This window comes from Rhineura floridana, chromosome 10 (genome assembly GCF_030035675.1).
Source record: "Rhineura floridana isolate rRhiFlo1 chromosome 10, rRhiFlo1.hap2, whole genome shotgun sequence".
In the NCBI taxonomy this organism is placed as follows: Eukaryota; Metazoa; Chordata; class Lepidosauria; order Squamata; family Rhineuridae; genus Rhineura; species Rhineura floridana.
In genome coordinates, this window is record NC_084489.1 from 83932579 (window position 1) to 83949381 (window position 16803).

Here is a 16803-nt window from a genome sequence, read left to right on the forward strand (position 1 = left end):
AGGAGACAGAGGTCTACCCTCAGAGAGGGACAGCCGTCCTTGTATGCCTCCTCCATGAGAGGGTGGGGAAGCACCGCTTCAATGTCAGGGAGGGCAAAAAAGAGGCATGATGAAGGCCAGCCAAGGAAAGACTATGGATCCTCAGAACCCACAGCCCTCCCATTTCCCTGGCATGCCCACAGAATGGGTGGCAAAGGTTGTCAGCTGTGGAGCTGGAGTTGTGTTTATTTCCCTCCCAAATGTTTCATTTTGTTTTTTGAAAAAAACAGAATTGTGGGGGCAGGGAGGAGAGAAAATACATGCACACCTTCTACACAGCCAGCACGAACCCAGCAAGCAGTGGCGGCTGGTGGCTTTATGCCAGTGGTGCAGCAGAATCTGGTTCAGCACCTTGGACAGCTCCTTGGAAGTTCGGACTGAAACCCAGAGCAGCTTCTACTGCATGATTGGCCTGGAGCCACCAGCCCCCATTGGACAAAAGGCAGCTTGTCTACCTTCAGTTCTCCCTCCTAGCTTTGGATTGCTCTGTAAGCAATAAAAGCCATTTCAGGATTGAATCGTGTTGTGGGTTGTTCTTTAAAAGAATTAGTATCGTGTCTGTGTTCTGTGCTGCTAATAAATATTGAACAGTGTTGATATTAGTCATCATTCAGTGTTTGTCTTCATCTGGTCTGACCTTTCTCCTTTCTCTCTCTCATTTCCATATGGGGATCAGCTGCTGGGACATGAATGACAACACAGCTTTGTGGTGGGTGATCAAAGGCCCTGTGGTTGCATCAATAATGGTAAGTCAGAGAGGAGGAAGGATGGCCCAAATGTGAACCATAGCTGAACATAAATGAGCATCTCTTCAGTTACAAGCATTCAAACAGATTTAAATCCCATGGTGAATCTGTTAACGTATACAACGAGATTAGTTAAACATTGTAGAGATTTGTTATGGAGAGACCTGCTGGATCAGGCCAAAGGCCCATTCATTCACTATCCTGTTCTCACAATGGCCAGCCAGATGCCGATGGGAAGGACCTGAGTGCAACTGCATTCTTCCTGCTTGTGATCTCCAGCAACTTGTATTCAGAGACACACTTCCTCCAACAGTGGAGATAGAACATAGACATTGTGGCTAGTAGCCATGTGTTTTGCCAAAGGTGTTTTCTTCCAGAGGCAAGAGAGTGTGAGATCGTACAGACTATGAAACACACTTGTGAAGAAGGAAAATATAGTGCTTTATTGAAGCAAAACTGTTGTTTTGCAGGCAGACACTCTTAAAGCAGGTAATGATGAGTACAGTTCTTAACCTTTTCTCTGCTGGTAGCCCCAAACAGTGGACAGCAGAGAGATCCTGTTATCACCTTGTTTGGATTTACACTGCACTGCCCTTTCAGGCTGGTGTCGAGGCTTATCTGCCTAGATCTAGGGCCCTTTATTTATACCAAAAAGACCCTCTGGGAGGGGGCACAGGTGGCACCCATACCTGTGAGATTTTTATCTTTCCCAGGGGTTAGTGTCTTTGAGAGCCAGTGTGGTGTAGTGGTTAAGGTGTTGGACTACGACCTGGGAGACCAGGGTTCGAATCCCCACATAGCCATGAAACTCACTGAGTGACCTTCGGCCAGTCACTGCCTCTCAACCTCATGAAGACCCTGTTCATAGGGTCGCCATAAGTCGGCATCAACTTGAAGGCAGTGCATTTACATTTAGTGTCTTTAGATCTCACACTTCTGGCTTTAGTTTACCACTCCCTGTGGGTCAGTGTCCTTGAATTTGTACTAGCAAGAGCTGAGAATGCAGCTGTGAAGCTCACTCTCAGCCCCAGTCAGTGTATGTGATTAGCTCATCCACTGTCTGTTTTGGCTAATTAAACAGTCTTTTCCACCTCTTGTGTTCAAGATAGGCAGAGTAAAGGCTTCTTCCCAGCTTTTGTTTACATAACCTGTGAAAAGGCCTGCAAATTCCTGAACAGAGCTTTCTCAGACTCCCGTGCTATGCAAGAAGTTCACAAAAGCAATAAACACCCCATAGATCAGGGTATGAGGCAAGAATTATGGGTCAGGGGAAATGGGACATGCCACACTAAGCCTCCTTGGTTATATCTAGATGTCTTATGCAATTATTTGCCCCTACACCATTGAGAGCCTTCTCCTCCGTGAGAACATCATGCATGTTCTTTGTAAAACTGGTCCTCTACGTTCAGTAATGGAGATCTGAAAAAGACCCACAGCATGGAGGAATAGGGGGAAAAGACATCACAAGTTTCCCATAGGTGCTAAAATGACTAATTAAGATGAAAGAGAATCCTGTAATTCTTTTTCCACAAACTGAAACTCTTTTATTGCTTAGTAGTGTTGCTCAGGTATTATAAGAAACCAAAAAATCGGTTCAATTTTGAAATCGGTTAAAAGCAGTGCAGTTACAAAAGGTTAAGTCCGCCATCTTGATTCAAAATGGTATCCAACTGTATCCAAACTTAGATGAAAATCTTCTCCTTGATCTTAGGAACCATCATACAAAATTTGGTTACGATATCTGAAGAGATGTCCAAATGCATTGCAAACAGACAACTTTCCAAAATATACAGTATAGTAGATTGGATGGACAAGACTTAAGTCTCTGCAAATCTAGAGGATATGTTATTTAACACACTACAGTGCATAACACTTGTGTGATATCTGTATTTTCTAGAAGTTACTCCAGCTGAAATTTCCTCTCCTACATTCTACAGAACAATTAAAAGTGCAGGAACCCTGGTCTACTTTTGTATCATCATCATCTTTGCCATCATTATTATATCCCACCTTTCCTCCAAGGAGTTCAAGGTGGTGAACATGGTTCTCCCACTCTCCATGTTATCCTCATAACAACCCTGTTGGGTAGGTTATGCTGAGAGAAAGTGACAGGCCCAAGGTTCAGTGGGGATTTGAACCCTGGTCTCTAAAGCCCTAGTCCAACACTCACTACATCTTACATATACATGCATTTTCTTATATAAATATGTGTGTCCTTCAGAACTATTATTTTATTCATATGCATGTCTGTGTAAATTGAATTAATTAATTGGTCAATCAATTCTGTCTCAATTGATTAATCAATGAATATTTCTTTAACCGGGTGACAGCCTTCACTATTGATCAGGGATAGGATCTGTTGGCTGGTGCTGGTTGAAAAGCATTCTGTCAACCTAACAGGCCAGTATCAATTTGAGTTCATTTGTTGTCTGCTAGCTGCTGTTTTCACCAATCAGTTTTTTCCCCTTGCAAAAATTATTGATATTAATATTGATGTTTTGAATGGAAGTACTGATAATTTTAAAGGAATGATCATAATTTTAAAGGAAAAATCAATATTTTGAAAGAAAATACCAATAAATGAAAGGAAATATGGATAAAATTATCATTCTTAGTATTCATGTTTTAGAGGTGGAAAATCGACGCATAAAAATCTGATCCACAACGATAGTAAATAAGTGAATTAATGGAAAATTTAGTACCAAATTCAAATTGGGCAGAATTCCACTACATCCTTACTATTAACTATGACAGCTAACAGAACCTGCATGTTCAGGGGCAGTGTACCTTGCAGCACCAGATGCTTAAGACAAATGATGAGGCCCGTTCCTTCCTGTCTTGTCTGTGAGCTGGCTGGAGGCATCTGACCACTCTTGGAAAATCAGGATTCTGGCCAAATGGACCTTTGCTCTTTTCCAGCAGGACTCTTCTTAGGTCACACTGTATGTGATTCCATGGGGATGCACAATGGAGACTGGTGGCTCTGATGTCAGTGGGGCAGTGAATGCACTCCAAGTTTTATTCCAAAATTTCAAGGAGCTGCCCGGGTGCTCAGCTGAATCTCTGCCCCACTGACATCAGAGCTACCAGTCTCCACGCTGGAAGTGCAGACAACAGAACATGGTTCTGGTTGCAGAATTCTGCTTCATATCTCTGTTGAAATGCCTGTTGAAATGATACTCTCAGAAGCTAAAGGAGTGACCAACAAGATTCCCAATGGTGGGGAACAAGGCTTCAGTCCCCTCAGTTACTCCTGGCCTTTCCTCATGATTAGAATGCAAGCCTCTACAGGTCTACTCAAAAGGAAGCCCCACTGAGTTCAACAGAGCTTTATCCCACATAAATGGATACAGTGTTGAAATTTTAATTATGCAGAATACTATGTAAAATAGGCAAGTGATGGCACAAATTATGCAGTTAAAAGAAATTACGCAAGTCTTCCAACTTTGCATAATTTGAACAGGTTGCAGAATTCTTAGCTCTTCCCAATACAGAAAACCAGGAATTTAAGTTTCCTGTTTTTTTAGCTGGAGAACACTCAGCCATGTGTCTGGTGAAGCTAACCTTTGTGATCATGTTCCCCTGTGATTCGCTGACCCCTTTTATTCTTTTCCGTCTTCCCAGATCAACTTTTTGCTTTTTGTTGGTATCATCATCATCTTGGTTCAGAAGCTCCAGTCACCTGATATTGGGGGCAACGAATCCAGCATTTACTTGTAAGTAACATACAGGAAAATCCAAAGAGCCATAGTTGGTTTTGAGCTCTGACATACACATAGGAAAAAATAAACATGTGGCTGGAAGGTTTGAATTGGGGAAGGACCATAGCTCAGTGGTGGAACATTCTGCTCTTCAGGAAGAACATCCCAGGCTCAATCCCTGGCAGCTCCAAGTAGAGCTGGGGGAAAATCCTGCCCAAAACCCTGGAGAGCCGCTGCCAGTCAGTGTGGACAATATTGAGCTAGATGGACCAGTGGTCCGACTCAGTCTAAGGCAGCTACCTATTTCCCTCAGTTTCCCATTTTTATTTTGTAAATAAACTGAAAGCTAATCAAAAGCACTGTTTGTTGCACACAACCATGCTGCTCCTGATTGTCCAGGTTATTTTTCTAAATGCATTTCAAAACTAGGATATCTTTAAAAGTTTAAAGAAATTGCATTGAATGGTAGGATTTGGAGGAAAATCTGTTTTACTTGGAAGCATGAGGGTTAGGATCCATAGGGTGCAGACAAGGGAAAACTAAGCATGTGGAAGACCTGTTGCAATCAATGGATGTAACCACTGATTGCAAGATGGTGTAAATATATCTAACTTTGGCCAACTGTAGCCAATGTAGTGCTTTTCAGATGTCACTCCACTATAGCTCCCATCATCCCTGACCATTGGCTAGGCAGGCTGGAGCTGGAATCCAACATCTGGAGGGGGCCTCATTGGCTACCACTGATCTCTGGCATTGCACATCTGGTGAACATGACAGTGTGACTTGTTGGGAGAGATCATGGGGCAGGAAATGCCTGGCCTATCAATATGGAAGCCATTCATCTAAGGAATCTTCTGGACAGAGAGTTTTTCTAGTGTCTGATCTCTCAAAGCATTTTATCTGACACCTCTCCTTCTGTGCTGGTGGCTGCTATTCCAAACATTAGGCCAGGATTCTAGCAGGAACAGTATTGACATGGTGATTCAGGATGGTCCTTGCTGTCTAGCTCTTGGGACTCTCCAAAGGCCACACCCACTTCCCCAGTCCTCCATACCCTCCTTGAGTGCTTTTGCTTTGCTAGATTGCATTCATTGGTCATCATGATCAAGAGCCTTGACTGGATCCATCTGGCGATTCATGGAAGATGACACCTTCACTAGTCCTGGTGGTGGGGAGATAGCGGTTCATGTCCCAAGGTGGACTCGTGAGCTCCTAGATTGGACTCAGGCTTGAGGCTTGCCCTGAAACCAGGTTTTATCCACACTGGGGGAGTAGCATTCACACACGAGAGAGGATTGTGGTGCTACTTCCAGCCTGGCATGTCCTATTCCACTTCAAGCTGTAATGCTCCGGTCGCCTCCAAAATCCTGGAGCTGCAACATCCTTCACGCCCGGGTGGATGTGTTTGTGCTGTTACTGATGCTGGTGGTTGAGTGTATGTTTTCAACCCATTTGCTGCAAAGCTGGGCAGAACTGATGTGTTAGCAGTACTTGTGTGATGGAAATGGTAGTGTCGGTATATAGACTGAACACCCATTCACCCATGATGAGTCGAGGCCTGTGATATTAGAGGTATCCTACATCAGGGGTGGGGAACCTGAGGCAGGGAGGCCAAAGGCAACCCTCCAGGCCCCTCTATCAAGCCTTCAGGCCTCTTCCCAGCTCACAACCCTCACTGGCTGTGTTTCACACACTCCTTGAGTGTTTTTGCCTAGTTGGAAAGGCTCCTTGAACTCTGATCACGATTCTAGCTTGCTTAAGTGGAGGATAGAGAGGTGTAGAATGTGTGTGTAGAAACTCGCTTACCGCACAATGGTAAATTTTACATATATGGCTCCACCCACTTTTGACTCTGGCTCTGCCCACCCCTGGTTTGTCAGCCTTGGAAGATTGCCCAGAAGGGAATGGAGCTCTTCTGAAAAGGGTTCCCCACTCCTTGTCTCACATGGAAGAAAGAGGAAGGGAAGTTGGGAAACGTCAGGTCTGCATGGGTCCCTTGCACAGTCTCCAGCGTCTCCAATTAAAAGGCGAAAGGGCTGGAAATAATTCTGCTGGCAAGTTTATTTAGTTATTTACATATTTATATCATGCCATGAAAATATGTTGAGACGGAATACAACATATAAAACCAAAATCAGTAAAAAATAACACAGATTGGTTACAAAGAAAAAAAATTATTGACTTACATATTTGATATAGTTGGTGCCTGGAGAGCTGATGCCAGTCAGAGCAGGCAGCACAGGATTAGATGGACCAATGGTCTGATCTGGACTACGGCAGTGTCAAAGATTCATTGTGAACACCAGAATGTGATACCTGGGGAACACCTAAGAGTGGCCAGTGTGGGTCAGTGACATTATCTGCTCATGCCCACTGTAGGTGCTGCTGGTAACTCCTTATAGTACCACCATGCCCTACCACCTTTCTTCTCTACTATCCAGCTACATCCTCTAGTAAGCACATGGACTCACTTCTCCCACCCTAGAGATGTCACTCAGTGGCAACACCCTTCCATCCATGCAACCTGCCCCTGAACTTTCCCATGGATGAGTTTCTCTCTTGCTGAATGCATACCTAGATTACATGTGCAAGGCAACTATGGCATGAAGTGGCTTCCCAGCACATGGAGAAACCCTCATGGTCATAGGTTGGTCAGCATGTGGGCTTCCTGCAATTTCCTGCATGGAAACGCATAATTCTTCCCAGATGCATAATTCTAGTTCACATACATCCCTGCAGCAGCGTGCCATCAAACCCTACAGAAACACCTTCAGTTTCACAAAGATAGTGAGTTGGACCTAGACTAATTTACGCTGAAATCAGTCTGGTTCGTTAGCTATGACTTAAAAGCCTTATTGGTTTCAGTGTGGGCCCCATTTATTTATTTTACTGGAATGTTTTTATCCCACCTTTCCATCAGATGACCTTCAAGCCACATCAATTAATGCAAGGCCCTCCAGATATTGCTGAATTACATCTCCCATCAACCTCAGTTGGCATGGCCAATAGTCAAGGCTGACTACATCTGGAGGGCCAAAGGTTCCCCACTCCTGACTTAATGAAACAATTATAATAAAACAGTTTAAACAGGAACAAAAACACAGCCCCAAGTAAGACCAACTGGCCAGTAAAAAATGGCAGAATTGATTGCTCCACCCCAAACATCTTCCCAAAATGCCATGTTTCTGCTGTTCAGGCAGGACAGACAGATGGGACTCTCCAAAATGGGCTCTCCAAAATGGGCCTCCTGTTGAAAAAGTCCTGTCCCATGCTCCTACCTCTTATACTTCAGGTGTTCGGGGTGCAATCAAAAGGGCTTTTGATACCAATGGAGCATACAAGCAGAGCATACAAGCAACATTGTAGAGAAAGAGGTAGATTGAGTTATCCTGGTCCCAGACCACTTAAGGCCGCCATCTCCAACCTGGTGCCCTCCAAATGTTTTGAACATGCTGGATGGGACTGATGATTGGTTGGTTGGTTGATAGATTGAAATATTTATAATCTGAACATTCATAAAATATATCAAGGCGGTATACAATATACAACTATAATAAAATCAGTAGAAGTATCCATAATTAAAAAACATAATATAAAACACCAATAAAACATCGGTAAGTAATGGTTGGTTAAAAAGAGAATATTCAAACTGCCTATCTAAACAATATAGTTTTCAAAAGTCATCTGAAAGAAGTGAGAGGTGATTCCTTCCAAACCTCTACTGGTAGGGAGTTCCACAGGGCAGGACCTGCTATGCTAAAGGCTCAGTCCCGGTGAAGGCCAACCGAACCTCAGGAACATCAGAAACCACTAGAAGTGCCCCTTCAGAGGATCTCAGTGGAGGATCAGGGATCAGATGAATCTCTGGTGGGAACTGGATATCTGGAAGGAACCAGGTTAGAGAAGTCTGGTTTAGGGTCCTAAAGCCCAGCACTTTGAATTGAGCTTGGAAGCAAGCCATTAAGTAGTGAAGATGAAATTACACAAGGCCAAATGGTCTGAGCATCTCACAACAGACAAAAGTCTGGATGTTGAGTTCTGGACCCACTGAAGTTTCTTAGCACTTTTCAAAGGCAGTCCCATCTAGAGCATGTTACACTAAATGTGATCTGCCAAAACTGATGGATACATTTGAATCCATCTTCTCATCAGAAGCAGAAAAATTAACAAGCATTCACAGCTTCTCAAGTTAGTGCTCATTTTCACTTTGAAGAATGAACCCCAGACATTGAAGTTAGATGTGACCTTTAGAAACCGAGGAGTTACAGTGCTGTTCCGTTCCCCCTCAAAATGGCCAGTGTTCATTTGTTGTATGTTCATCATAGAGTTCACAGGGCCATCTTCTGTCTAGTGCAAGTGTGGGGAACCTTTGGCCCTCCAGATGTGCTGAACTACAGCACCCATCATCCTGGCCATTGGCCAGGCTTGCTGGGGCTGATGGGAGTTGTAGTTCGGCAATATCTGGAGGGTCAAAATTTCCCCATGCCTTGCCTAATGTTTCCAACAGAGATTTGTCCTTGAAAGGGTTGACTAAGGGGTCATCCATGGACAAGGGCCGTAGCTCAGTGGCAGAGCAACTGCTTTGTATGCAGAAGGTCCCAGATTCAATCCCAAGGATCTCCAGGAGTGGGATTTTCTTCTACCTGATAACCTCGAGAGTGACTGCTAGTCAGTGTTGACAATGCTGTGCTAGGTGGACCAATGACGGGTTCCTATGTTACTAAGCACTACATGTCAAATGTTCAAATGCTCCGATCAGTTTCCAAGAACTTGGAGTCCACATGGCAACCAGGTCTGCTGGTATTTTTCCTATGTGTATAGTTAGCAACAACAAAACAGAGAAAGGCAACATCGTTTCCCATTTTTCATTTGCTGCCATTTTCCCCCCCTGTTGGTTTGACGCTTCCTGATCTGAGGCCTGTGGCAATGTCCCGTCTTTATGTCTGTGTTGCAAAGAATTGTCAATCCCAATACTACTTGGTAACATTAAGCTGTTCACATGAAGTATATTCACAGTGCCTTCATATGTACATGCATGTTAATATGATCATGCAGAGATCCCGAATACAGATTATGCTGATAACATAATAATGTACTGCTGTCTTCATCCAGAGCTCCAATACATGCACAGAGCTCCAAGCGAGCAAGGGCTGCCCTAAAACTGTAATATTTGGGGAGGGGACATTTCATGCACACAATGAGGAAGCTCCATGTGCACATGAGACTGTTGGTCTGCAGCCATGTGTACCGATGCCCACTTTTTGTTTGGTCCTGGGAGATGCATTGCACACATGGAGCTTACCTCCAAGCAAGAGTTTCCTTGCCCATATCAATGGAGGGTCATGTTCACAAATGCATATAGGCTCATAGCTTCTCTGGATTGGGGGTAAGTAGTTGAGACAACTGAAGATTTATGTAACTAAAGTTGACAATGAGAACTTGTCAAGGATTATGGAGACAATAGTCAAGAAAAGAGAAGAAGGTGAGGACTGGGGAGGGCAGCTATGAGAGAACTAGAAAAGGTCCTCAAATGCAAAGATGTGTCACTGAACACCAAAGTCAGGATCATTCAGACCATGGCATTCCCGATCTCTATGTATGGATGTGAAAGTTGGACAGTGAAAAAAGCTGATAAGTGAAAAATCAACTCATTTGAAATGTGGTGTTGGAGGAGAGCTTTGTGCATACCATAGAATGCAAAAAAGACAAATAATTGGGTTTAGAACAAATTAAACCAGAACTATCACTAGAAGCTAAAATGATGAAACTGAGGTTATCATTCCTTGGACATATAATGAGAAGACACGATTCACTAGAAAAGACAATAATGCTGGGAAAAACAGAAGGGAGTAGAAAAAGAGGAAGGCCAAACAAGAGATGGATTGATTCCATAGAGGAAGCCACAGACCTGAACTTACAAGATCTGAACAGGGTGCTTTATAACAAATCCTTCTGGAGGTCACTGATTCATAGGGTCACCGTAAGTCCTAAGCGACTTGGAGGCTCATAACAACAATACATAATAATAATAAAAAACCCTAGAATATCTGAGTGCTGTGATATTCTCTGAATATATTATATCAGTTGGATAGACTGTATAATATTGCTTATCTTTGTTACAGATGTTGACTTTTTAAGAATATGGAAAGTGGGTGGAAAGGAGGAATGGGAAAATGTATGTTATAACTCATTAAATATATGAGAAGGAATACAGAACTCTGAAGGGTCAGAGAAGCCTCAACATCAGAAGGGAAAAAATGCTAACCATTCCAGTCTGGTCTAAAGGTATTCTACAGACGCAGTTTCCACATTTTCAGAGCTTTAGCTACATAACCCCCCCCCCATAATCATGAGGACTAGAATCTGCTTTAAAAAAAACGTTTTGTGGTTTGATTTGGCAGTACAAAAACTAAATTCAATTACTGATGGTGTGATTGCAAGAATATTGATTTTTAAACACTTTGATTCTAAGACTGATATTGCAATTCCTGTTGTGTACATTTGGGTATGTAAGAGACATCTTTAATGTCTTCTGTAAGATAGGAGAGAGGCCATATTATTTTATATACTAAATTCTGAGGAAACTTTATTGGGGGGCGGTGATTAGCAACACATAATGAATTTGACACAGAGCAGAATAGGAAGCATTGTTTGGTTCATCCCATCATTTATTTAACTTATTTTATATATTGTAAACCATTTTCCCAATGCTCAAACAGAGGATACAACAACAACAACAACAAATATGAAAGAGAGCTGGATTTTATGAGAAGAATTTGTTTGCGGAAATTGTTTTTATTCCCCCACACACACCCCTCTTTTTTTAACTCCATAGGCAAAAGAAGGCCACTGTGCCGAATATATTTCTCCAAATAGTCTCTGCCGTTTTTTGTGTGCGGCCATCATTTCCCCCCAGATGGTGCCCCAGAATGATGATGGGCCAAAATCATTGTGGGGGAAACAGAAGGATGACCAGGCTGCCAACAGAGTTGCTGCTGATGCCTTTATAGTGGAAGCAAAAATGCAATTCTAGGAAAAAAGGAAAACACTGTATTATCGCCACTGCTCATGGTGAGCCCATTTCTGAAAAACTGTTGGAAAATGTCTCCTTTCCCCTTGAGAAATTCTGTGACATGTGCCTCCTCCCAATTTCTCTGCCCACAAATAGGGTATAGAGTGTCGAGAGGCCATTTATGCACAGCTCTAACATAAAAGAACTAGAACAAGCTAATATACCAGTAAAAGGAAGGAAGGAAGGGTTTATAGCGTCTTCTGAATCCTTGCAGGGATTTTTTGAGCAAATGTTTGCACAGACTGGGGGTCTAAATTTCCTAGTTCCAGCTGCTTCCATCCTCACTTGCTACCAGGATGGAGCAATCAGCAGAGCCAGTTGCCCAGGTTTCAAGTGGCATGTGGGCTTGTATAGGGAAAGGTATGTTAGTTCCTGGTTGTGCAAAGCTTTAAAGGTTAAAACCAGCATCTTGAGCAGGAGTAAGTTGATAGTCAATGTAACTGGGTCAGGACAGGCTAGATACGGCCATGCCTTCCCATTCCTGGCAGAAGGTGTGCAGTTGCATTCTACATCAGATGAAGTGCCCTCATTCTCTTCAAGAGCAGCCCCGTGTAGCTAGGGCTGGACAAATACATTAATGTTTGTTTTTTTCCATTTCTGATATTAAATTCAGTTCAGCCCATTTTCACATCAGATTGCAATTTTTTTTAAAAAAAAGTCTGCACAAAACTCCGTACCCATTTCTGTGCTCATTTGCTGTAATATATGCATTCTGTATGGAATTTTCCCTATTGTGCACATTAGCAGTTTTCTCTAGGATCATGCATTTGTGTACATTATATGCCTTTTTGTGTGCACCGTCCCCCCTCATCTAAACTTCTTTGCATTCACTTTTTGGTAAAATTGCATTTCAAAATTCAGAGAAATGCAAGATTTTGACAGATGGCTGCATTTCAGTTCACCTATTGGTCTGGGAAGTGCAAATGAGGCTGAATGAATTTATTCCCCATCTTCTAAACAGCACATGTTACAGTAACAAAGCCAGGAAGATGCAGAAGGGTGGATCAATACAATTCAATCAGATCTGCCCAGAGAGAGGGAGAGAGAGAGAGAGTCTCCACATCAGTTGCAAATTGTGGGAGGGTCAAAAAGGTGGCTGAGGTCTGGGACAGAGCTTGGAAAAGTTACTTTTTTGAACTACAATTCCCATCAGCCCAATCCAGTGGCCATGCTGGCTGGGGCTGATGGGAGTTGTAGTTTAAAAAAGTAACTTTTCCAAGCTCTGGTCTGGGAGTATTCCTAGACTGTTCATCTATTGAAGCATAATCCCCTCCAAGATAGAAGCATTCCTAATTATTATCACCTCCCTCTTGTCCAGATTCATCTTGAATTTGTTCACCCTGATCCATTTGATCACAGTTTCTAAGGGCTAGTTCCAGGCAGACACGGTTGCTCTTGGATGCTTTATTAAAGAAATATCGAGTTGGGCAGCATCACTGAACTGATGGCAACTAACTCAAGAGCCATAGATTATGTCACTCGGTGGCTTCATATCGATTTCAAAGAATATCAAGCCCCCTGGTATCTTTCATTTCAAGAGCCTAGTGAGTTTACCCAGTTTCCCATTGGTTTTGCATGCTTTTTTTTAAAAAAAATATCAGATTTGTTTTAATTTGCAAAAGTGCTTGGGTGAGGGCCTTCATAATTAGCCTAAAGGATAGCCAGTCAGTTGTGTGCACACCACCTTTGGGTGCCTGGGTGAAGAACAGTTCTTCCCATCGCTTCTTGTTCAAGGCTGAAATCTGAACCATGTCTACTCAGAATAAGTCCTATTGAATTCAGTGGGGCTTCCTCCCAGGTAAATGGAGATAGTGTTGCAGCATTAACAGAAGATTGAACAGTGGAGTGGGAATCATTCCCTGTTAGGGAAGGAGCCATAACTCTCCCATAGGTGTAGACACGTGTTGCATGTAGAAGGCTCTACGTCAAAGTCCAGGCATCCCTGGTTAAAGCACTTCACATAGCAGGTGCTGGGAAGTGATTCTCTTTATCAGAGATGCCGGAGAGTTGCTGTTTATCAAGTTGACTGAGGTAGCCCATGTGGTGCCTTCCAGATGTTGTCGGCCTCCAGCTGCTGTCATCCCTGACCATTGGACATTCTGGCTGGGGCTTGTGGGGAGTCCCACAAAACCTGGAGACCACCATGTTGACGGCCTCTGGAGCAGGCAACATTATCGACAAATATGCTGACTCAGTGTAAAGTAGCTTCATGCATTCGTATATGTTTCATGGTGGGCTCACTGCTCCAATGATGTGCCTCTAATGAACTCTTAGACCCATGCACTTTCAGTGCCTACGCATGGTATGCTTTCTTCGTTGCTGATGACCCTGCTGGTCCTTTCTCTTGCAATACCCTGGTGCTTGACCTCAGTTTGGAACCCTTTTGTGTGTGCCATTTTGCACTTTCAGCTGGCCCAAAGGCAGTTTCGAGTCTGATATTTTGGTTCCCAATTCCTTGTTTTTCCAAATTCCAGTTTGTTGGGATATACTTTTCGGTTTGCTGGGGGGCACGCACCAGTGCACATGTAAGCAAAAGGTTGTATGTGACTGCAAGGCATGGCCCCACTCCCTGCATTAACATGTGAGGGATGTTTGCATGCACACACATATACTTGTAAAGTGCATATGTGTTGGGATGTGCTAGAATTCCACTCAATTCGGATTTGGCATTGAATTTTCCATTAATTCGCTAATTCTCTATCACTGAGGATCGGATTTTAGTGCAGCAAATTTCCGTGGTTATTTTTGAAAATGGACTGTTTTTTTTAAAAAAAATATCCTCCTCTAAAACATTGATTGTAAGAATGATAATTTATTAATATTTCCTTTTCAAATTTTGATATTTTTTCCGAGCAAAAAACTCTGGATCAATAAAAGCAGTGGCTAGCAGATACAGAACAACCTCGAATCTATGCCAGCCTGTTAAGTTGATGGAAGACTTTCACACCAGCATCGACTGGCAGATCCCATCCCAAGTGTGTGTGTGTATAGTAGATATGCACACACAGAGACATACTGAGAGGGATCCCGCGGTGTGTGTGTGTGTGTGTGTGTATGTTAGGGTATTATGTATTCAAAGTGATGAGATAAGAACATAAGAAGAGCCTGCTGGATCAGGCCAGTGGCCCATCTACTCCAGCATCCTGTTCTCACAGTGGCCAACCAGGTGCCTGGGGGAAGCCTGCAAGCAGGACCCGAGTGCAAGAACACTCTCCCCTCCTGAGGCTTCCGGCAACTGGTTTTCAGAAGCATGCTGCCTCTGACTAGGATGGCAGATGCTGTGTGCTCTCGCTGTGGGGCCCCCACAAGACCACCATGGTTCCAGAACTCATCTTTCCCAACTCTTTGTCCAAAGAATTCACCTATCAGATAATCTACAGCATAAAAAAGTGGTTGCATATTTCAAAATATGAATGCCAGGCTTTGCCTCCTCTGTAGATCCTGCTTCTCTTCATTGATCCTTTCTCTTTCTCATTCTTCACCCCCTGTCAAGCTCCTCCCATAGGCGTTACCATACTCTCCTTCTTGACCATCCCAGCCTCCTTTTCCCAGCTCTTCCCTTCTTCCTTCAGTTTCTGTCCTCCTCAGACAGTAGGATCCCCCTTCCCTAGTTTCCTCCTCCTTCTACCCTTCCTTTCTGAGGCTCTCTGGCTGCTCTTAGATCAGAGCAGCTCAGCCCATGGCAGCCAGAGACTCTTCTGTGTCTCCACCCTGCAGATCACCAGCAGCAGCAGCATCTCTGCAAAAACCTTCAGTACATTACAACATGCATTATGTTTTAAAATGCCAAAGGCTACAGCTTGAAGAATATGTGATCATTCCATGTACTTAGGCTTGGTTGACAGTACAGTATCAGGCTGTGTGAAACGCATCAAAGAAAACTCGGATTATGAGAAGGATGTTGTTCCTTGTTGCACTGTTTATCCATGATTGTAAAACAAAAAGAAGGTGCTAGGTTGAATTAGATTGTTGGGTAAACCAGTGAGATTTTTCAAAGGAGGCTAGTAAAGATTTTTTTTAGCAACCCGTAAGAGCCTTCAGAGGAAGAGGCCAAGAGATCAGTCTTGTATTCAGGGATTTCTGTTTACTTTTTCACAATGCTAGATTGCATTTCATCCTCCATCTTACTTGAGAAGAGCCCTGCTGGACAAGACCAAAAGCATAGCAATAGAACTCCGCCAGCAGGCTAGATCCTGAGACCTCTATGGGTCTCTTGGACTGATGGGCACAGTTGCCCATCTGTCAATCATCTGATGTCACTGTGACATTTGGTGGCTCAGCTGCAAAGGAAAGAATCAGGAACACACTCTTGAGTTTCTTCCTTTTCTTCCTTTTGCAGTCTGGCTTGAATTCAAACCCCAGATGCAATGGAAAAAATGTTCCTTTGCATCCCTGGCTTGAATTCAAGTCATGGCTGCAAAGGAAAAATTGGGAGCACCCTTTCAGCGAGTGCCTGATTCTTTTTCCTTTTAGACGTGGCTTCAACTTTCCTGCTCCTGATGCCATATGTGATTATTTGTTTATTTATTTAGTACCCCACTCTTCAGCCCAAAAGACTCCCAGAGCAGCTTACATGTAATCAACTAAAACAGGACAGTCCCTGCCCCACAGGCTTACAGTCTAAAAATAATAGATAGAATAATATAAGATGGCGGCTTAGGTGGAGGAGCTTGCATTTGGAGCTCCCGCCGTTCATCACTTTTTAACATCTTTCAACACCTTATAACACTATCCTGTGCTTGTATGGGAGTGTGTGGGAGTAAGAGGACGGGTGAATGTTTCTTGGTGTTATCCACCTCGCCTTGCCCTGATAACAGTGGAATAGTGATTGTATAGTGGATGCTGCTGACTGCTGGTTCTCGAAGTGGGAGAGGAAAATCGAAACCGGGGATGAGCAAGGCCTTCTACCTTTTTTGGCTGGTGTTGTGCTGCGCTGTGCTGTGCTCCCTGCGGCTGCCGTTGCTGTCTTCTGCCGCGGCTTGTGTGGGGTCTGCCTGCGGCTACCTGCTGTTGCTGGTGTCGCCTGCATTGTTTCCGCTGCCTCCATCACCGTGTTTTTGCTGCGGCCTTCGCTGCTGTCGCCGCGGCGTTCTCGTCCATCGTCGCCGTCGCTGTTGCTGTGTTCCCGCTGCTGTTTCCGCCGTCGTGGCAGCTGTGTCCTCACTGCCTCTGTCGTCGGGTCCCGCTCTCTGTCTCGTGTGGCTTGGGTCGCCTTGTCGCTTGCCGGGGCTGTGGTTGAGCGTTG

At 43.8% G+C, this 16803-nt stretch overlaps 1 protein-coding gene across 1 annotated transcript in view; it reads left to right on the forward strand.

The window, feature by feature from the left end:
- Positions 1-16803, forward strand: part of ADCYAP1R1 (ADCYAP receptor type I) — a 128122-nt gene that overhangs the window by 83845 nt on the left and 27474 nt on the right. Inside the window, exons 11-12 of the mRNA XM_061585785.1 lie at positions 716-785; positions 4410-4501. Coding sequence (XP_061441769.1) covers positions 716-785; positions 4410-4501 — 162 coding nt within the window. The remainder of the gene's footprint in view (positions 1-715; positions 786-4409; positions 4502-16803) is intronic.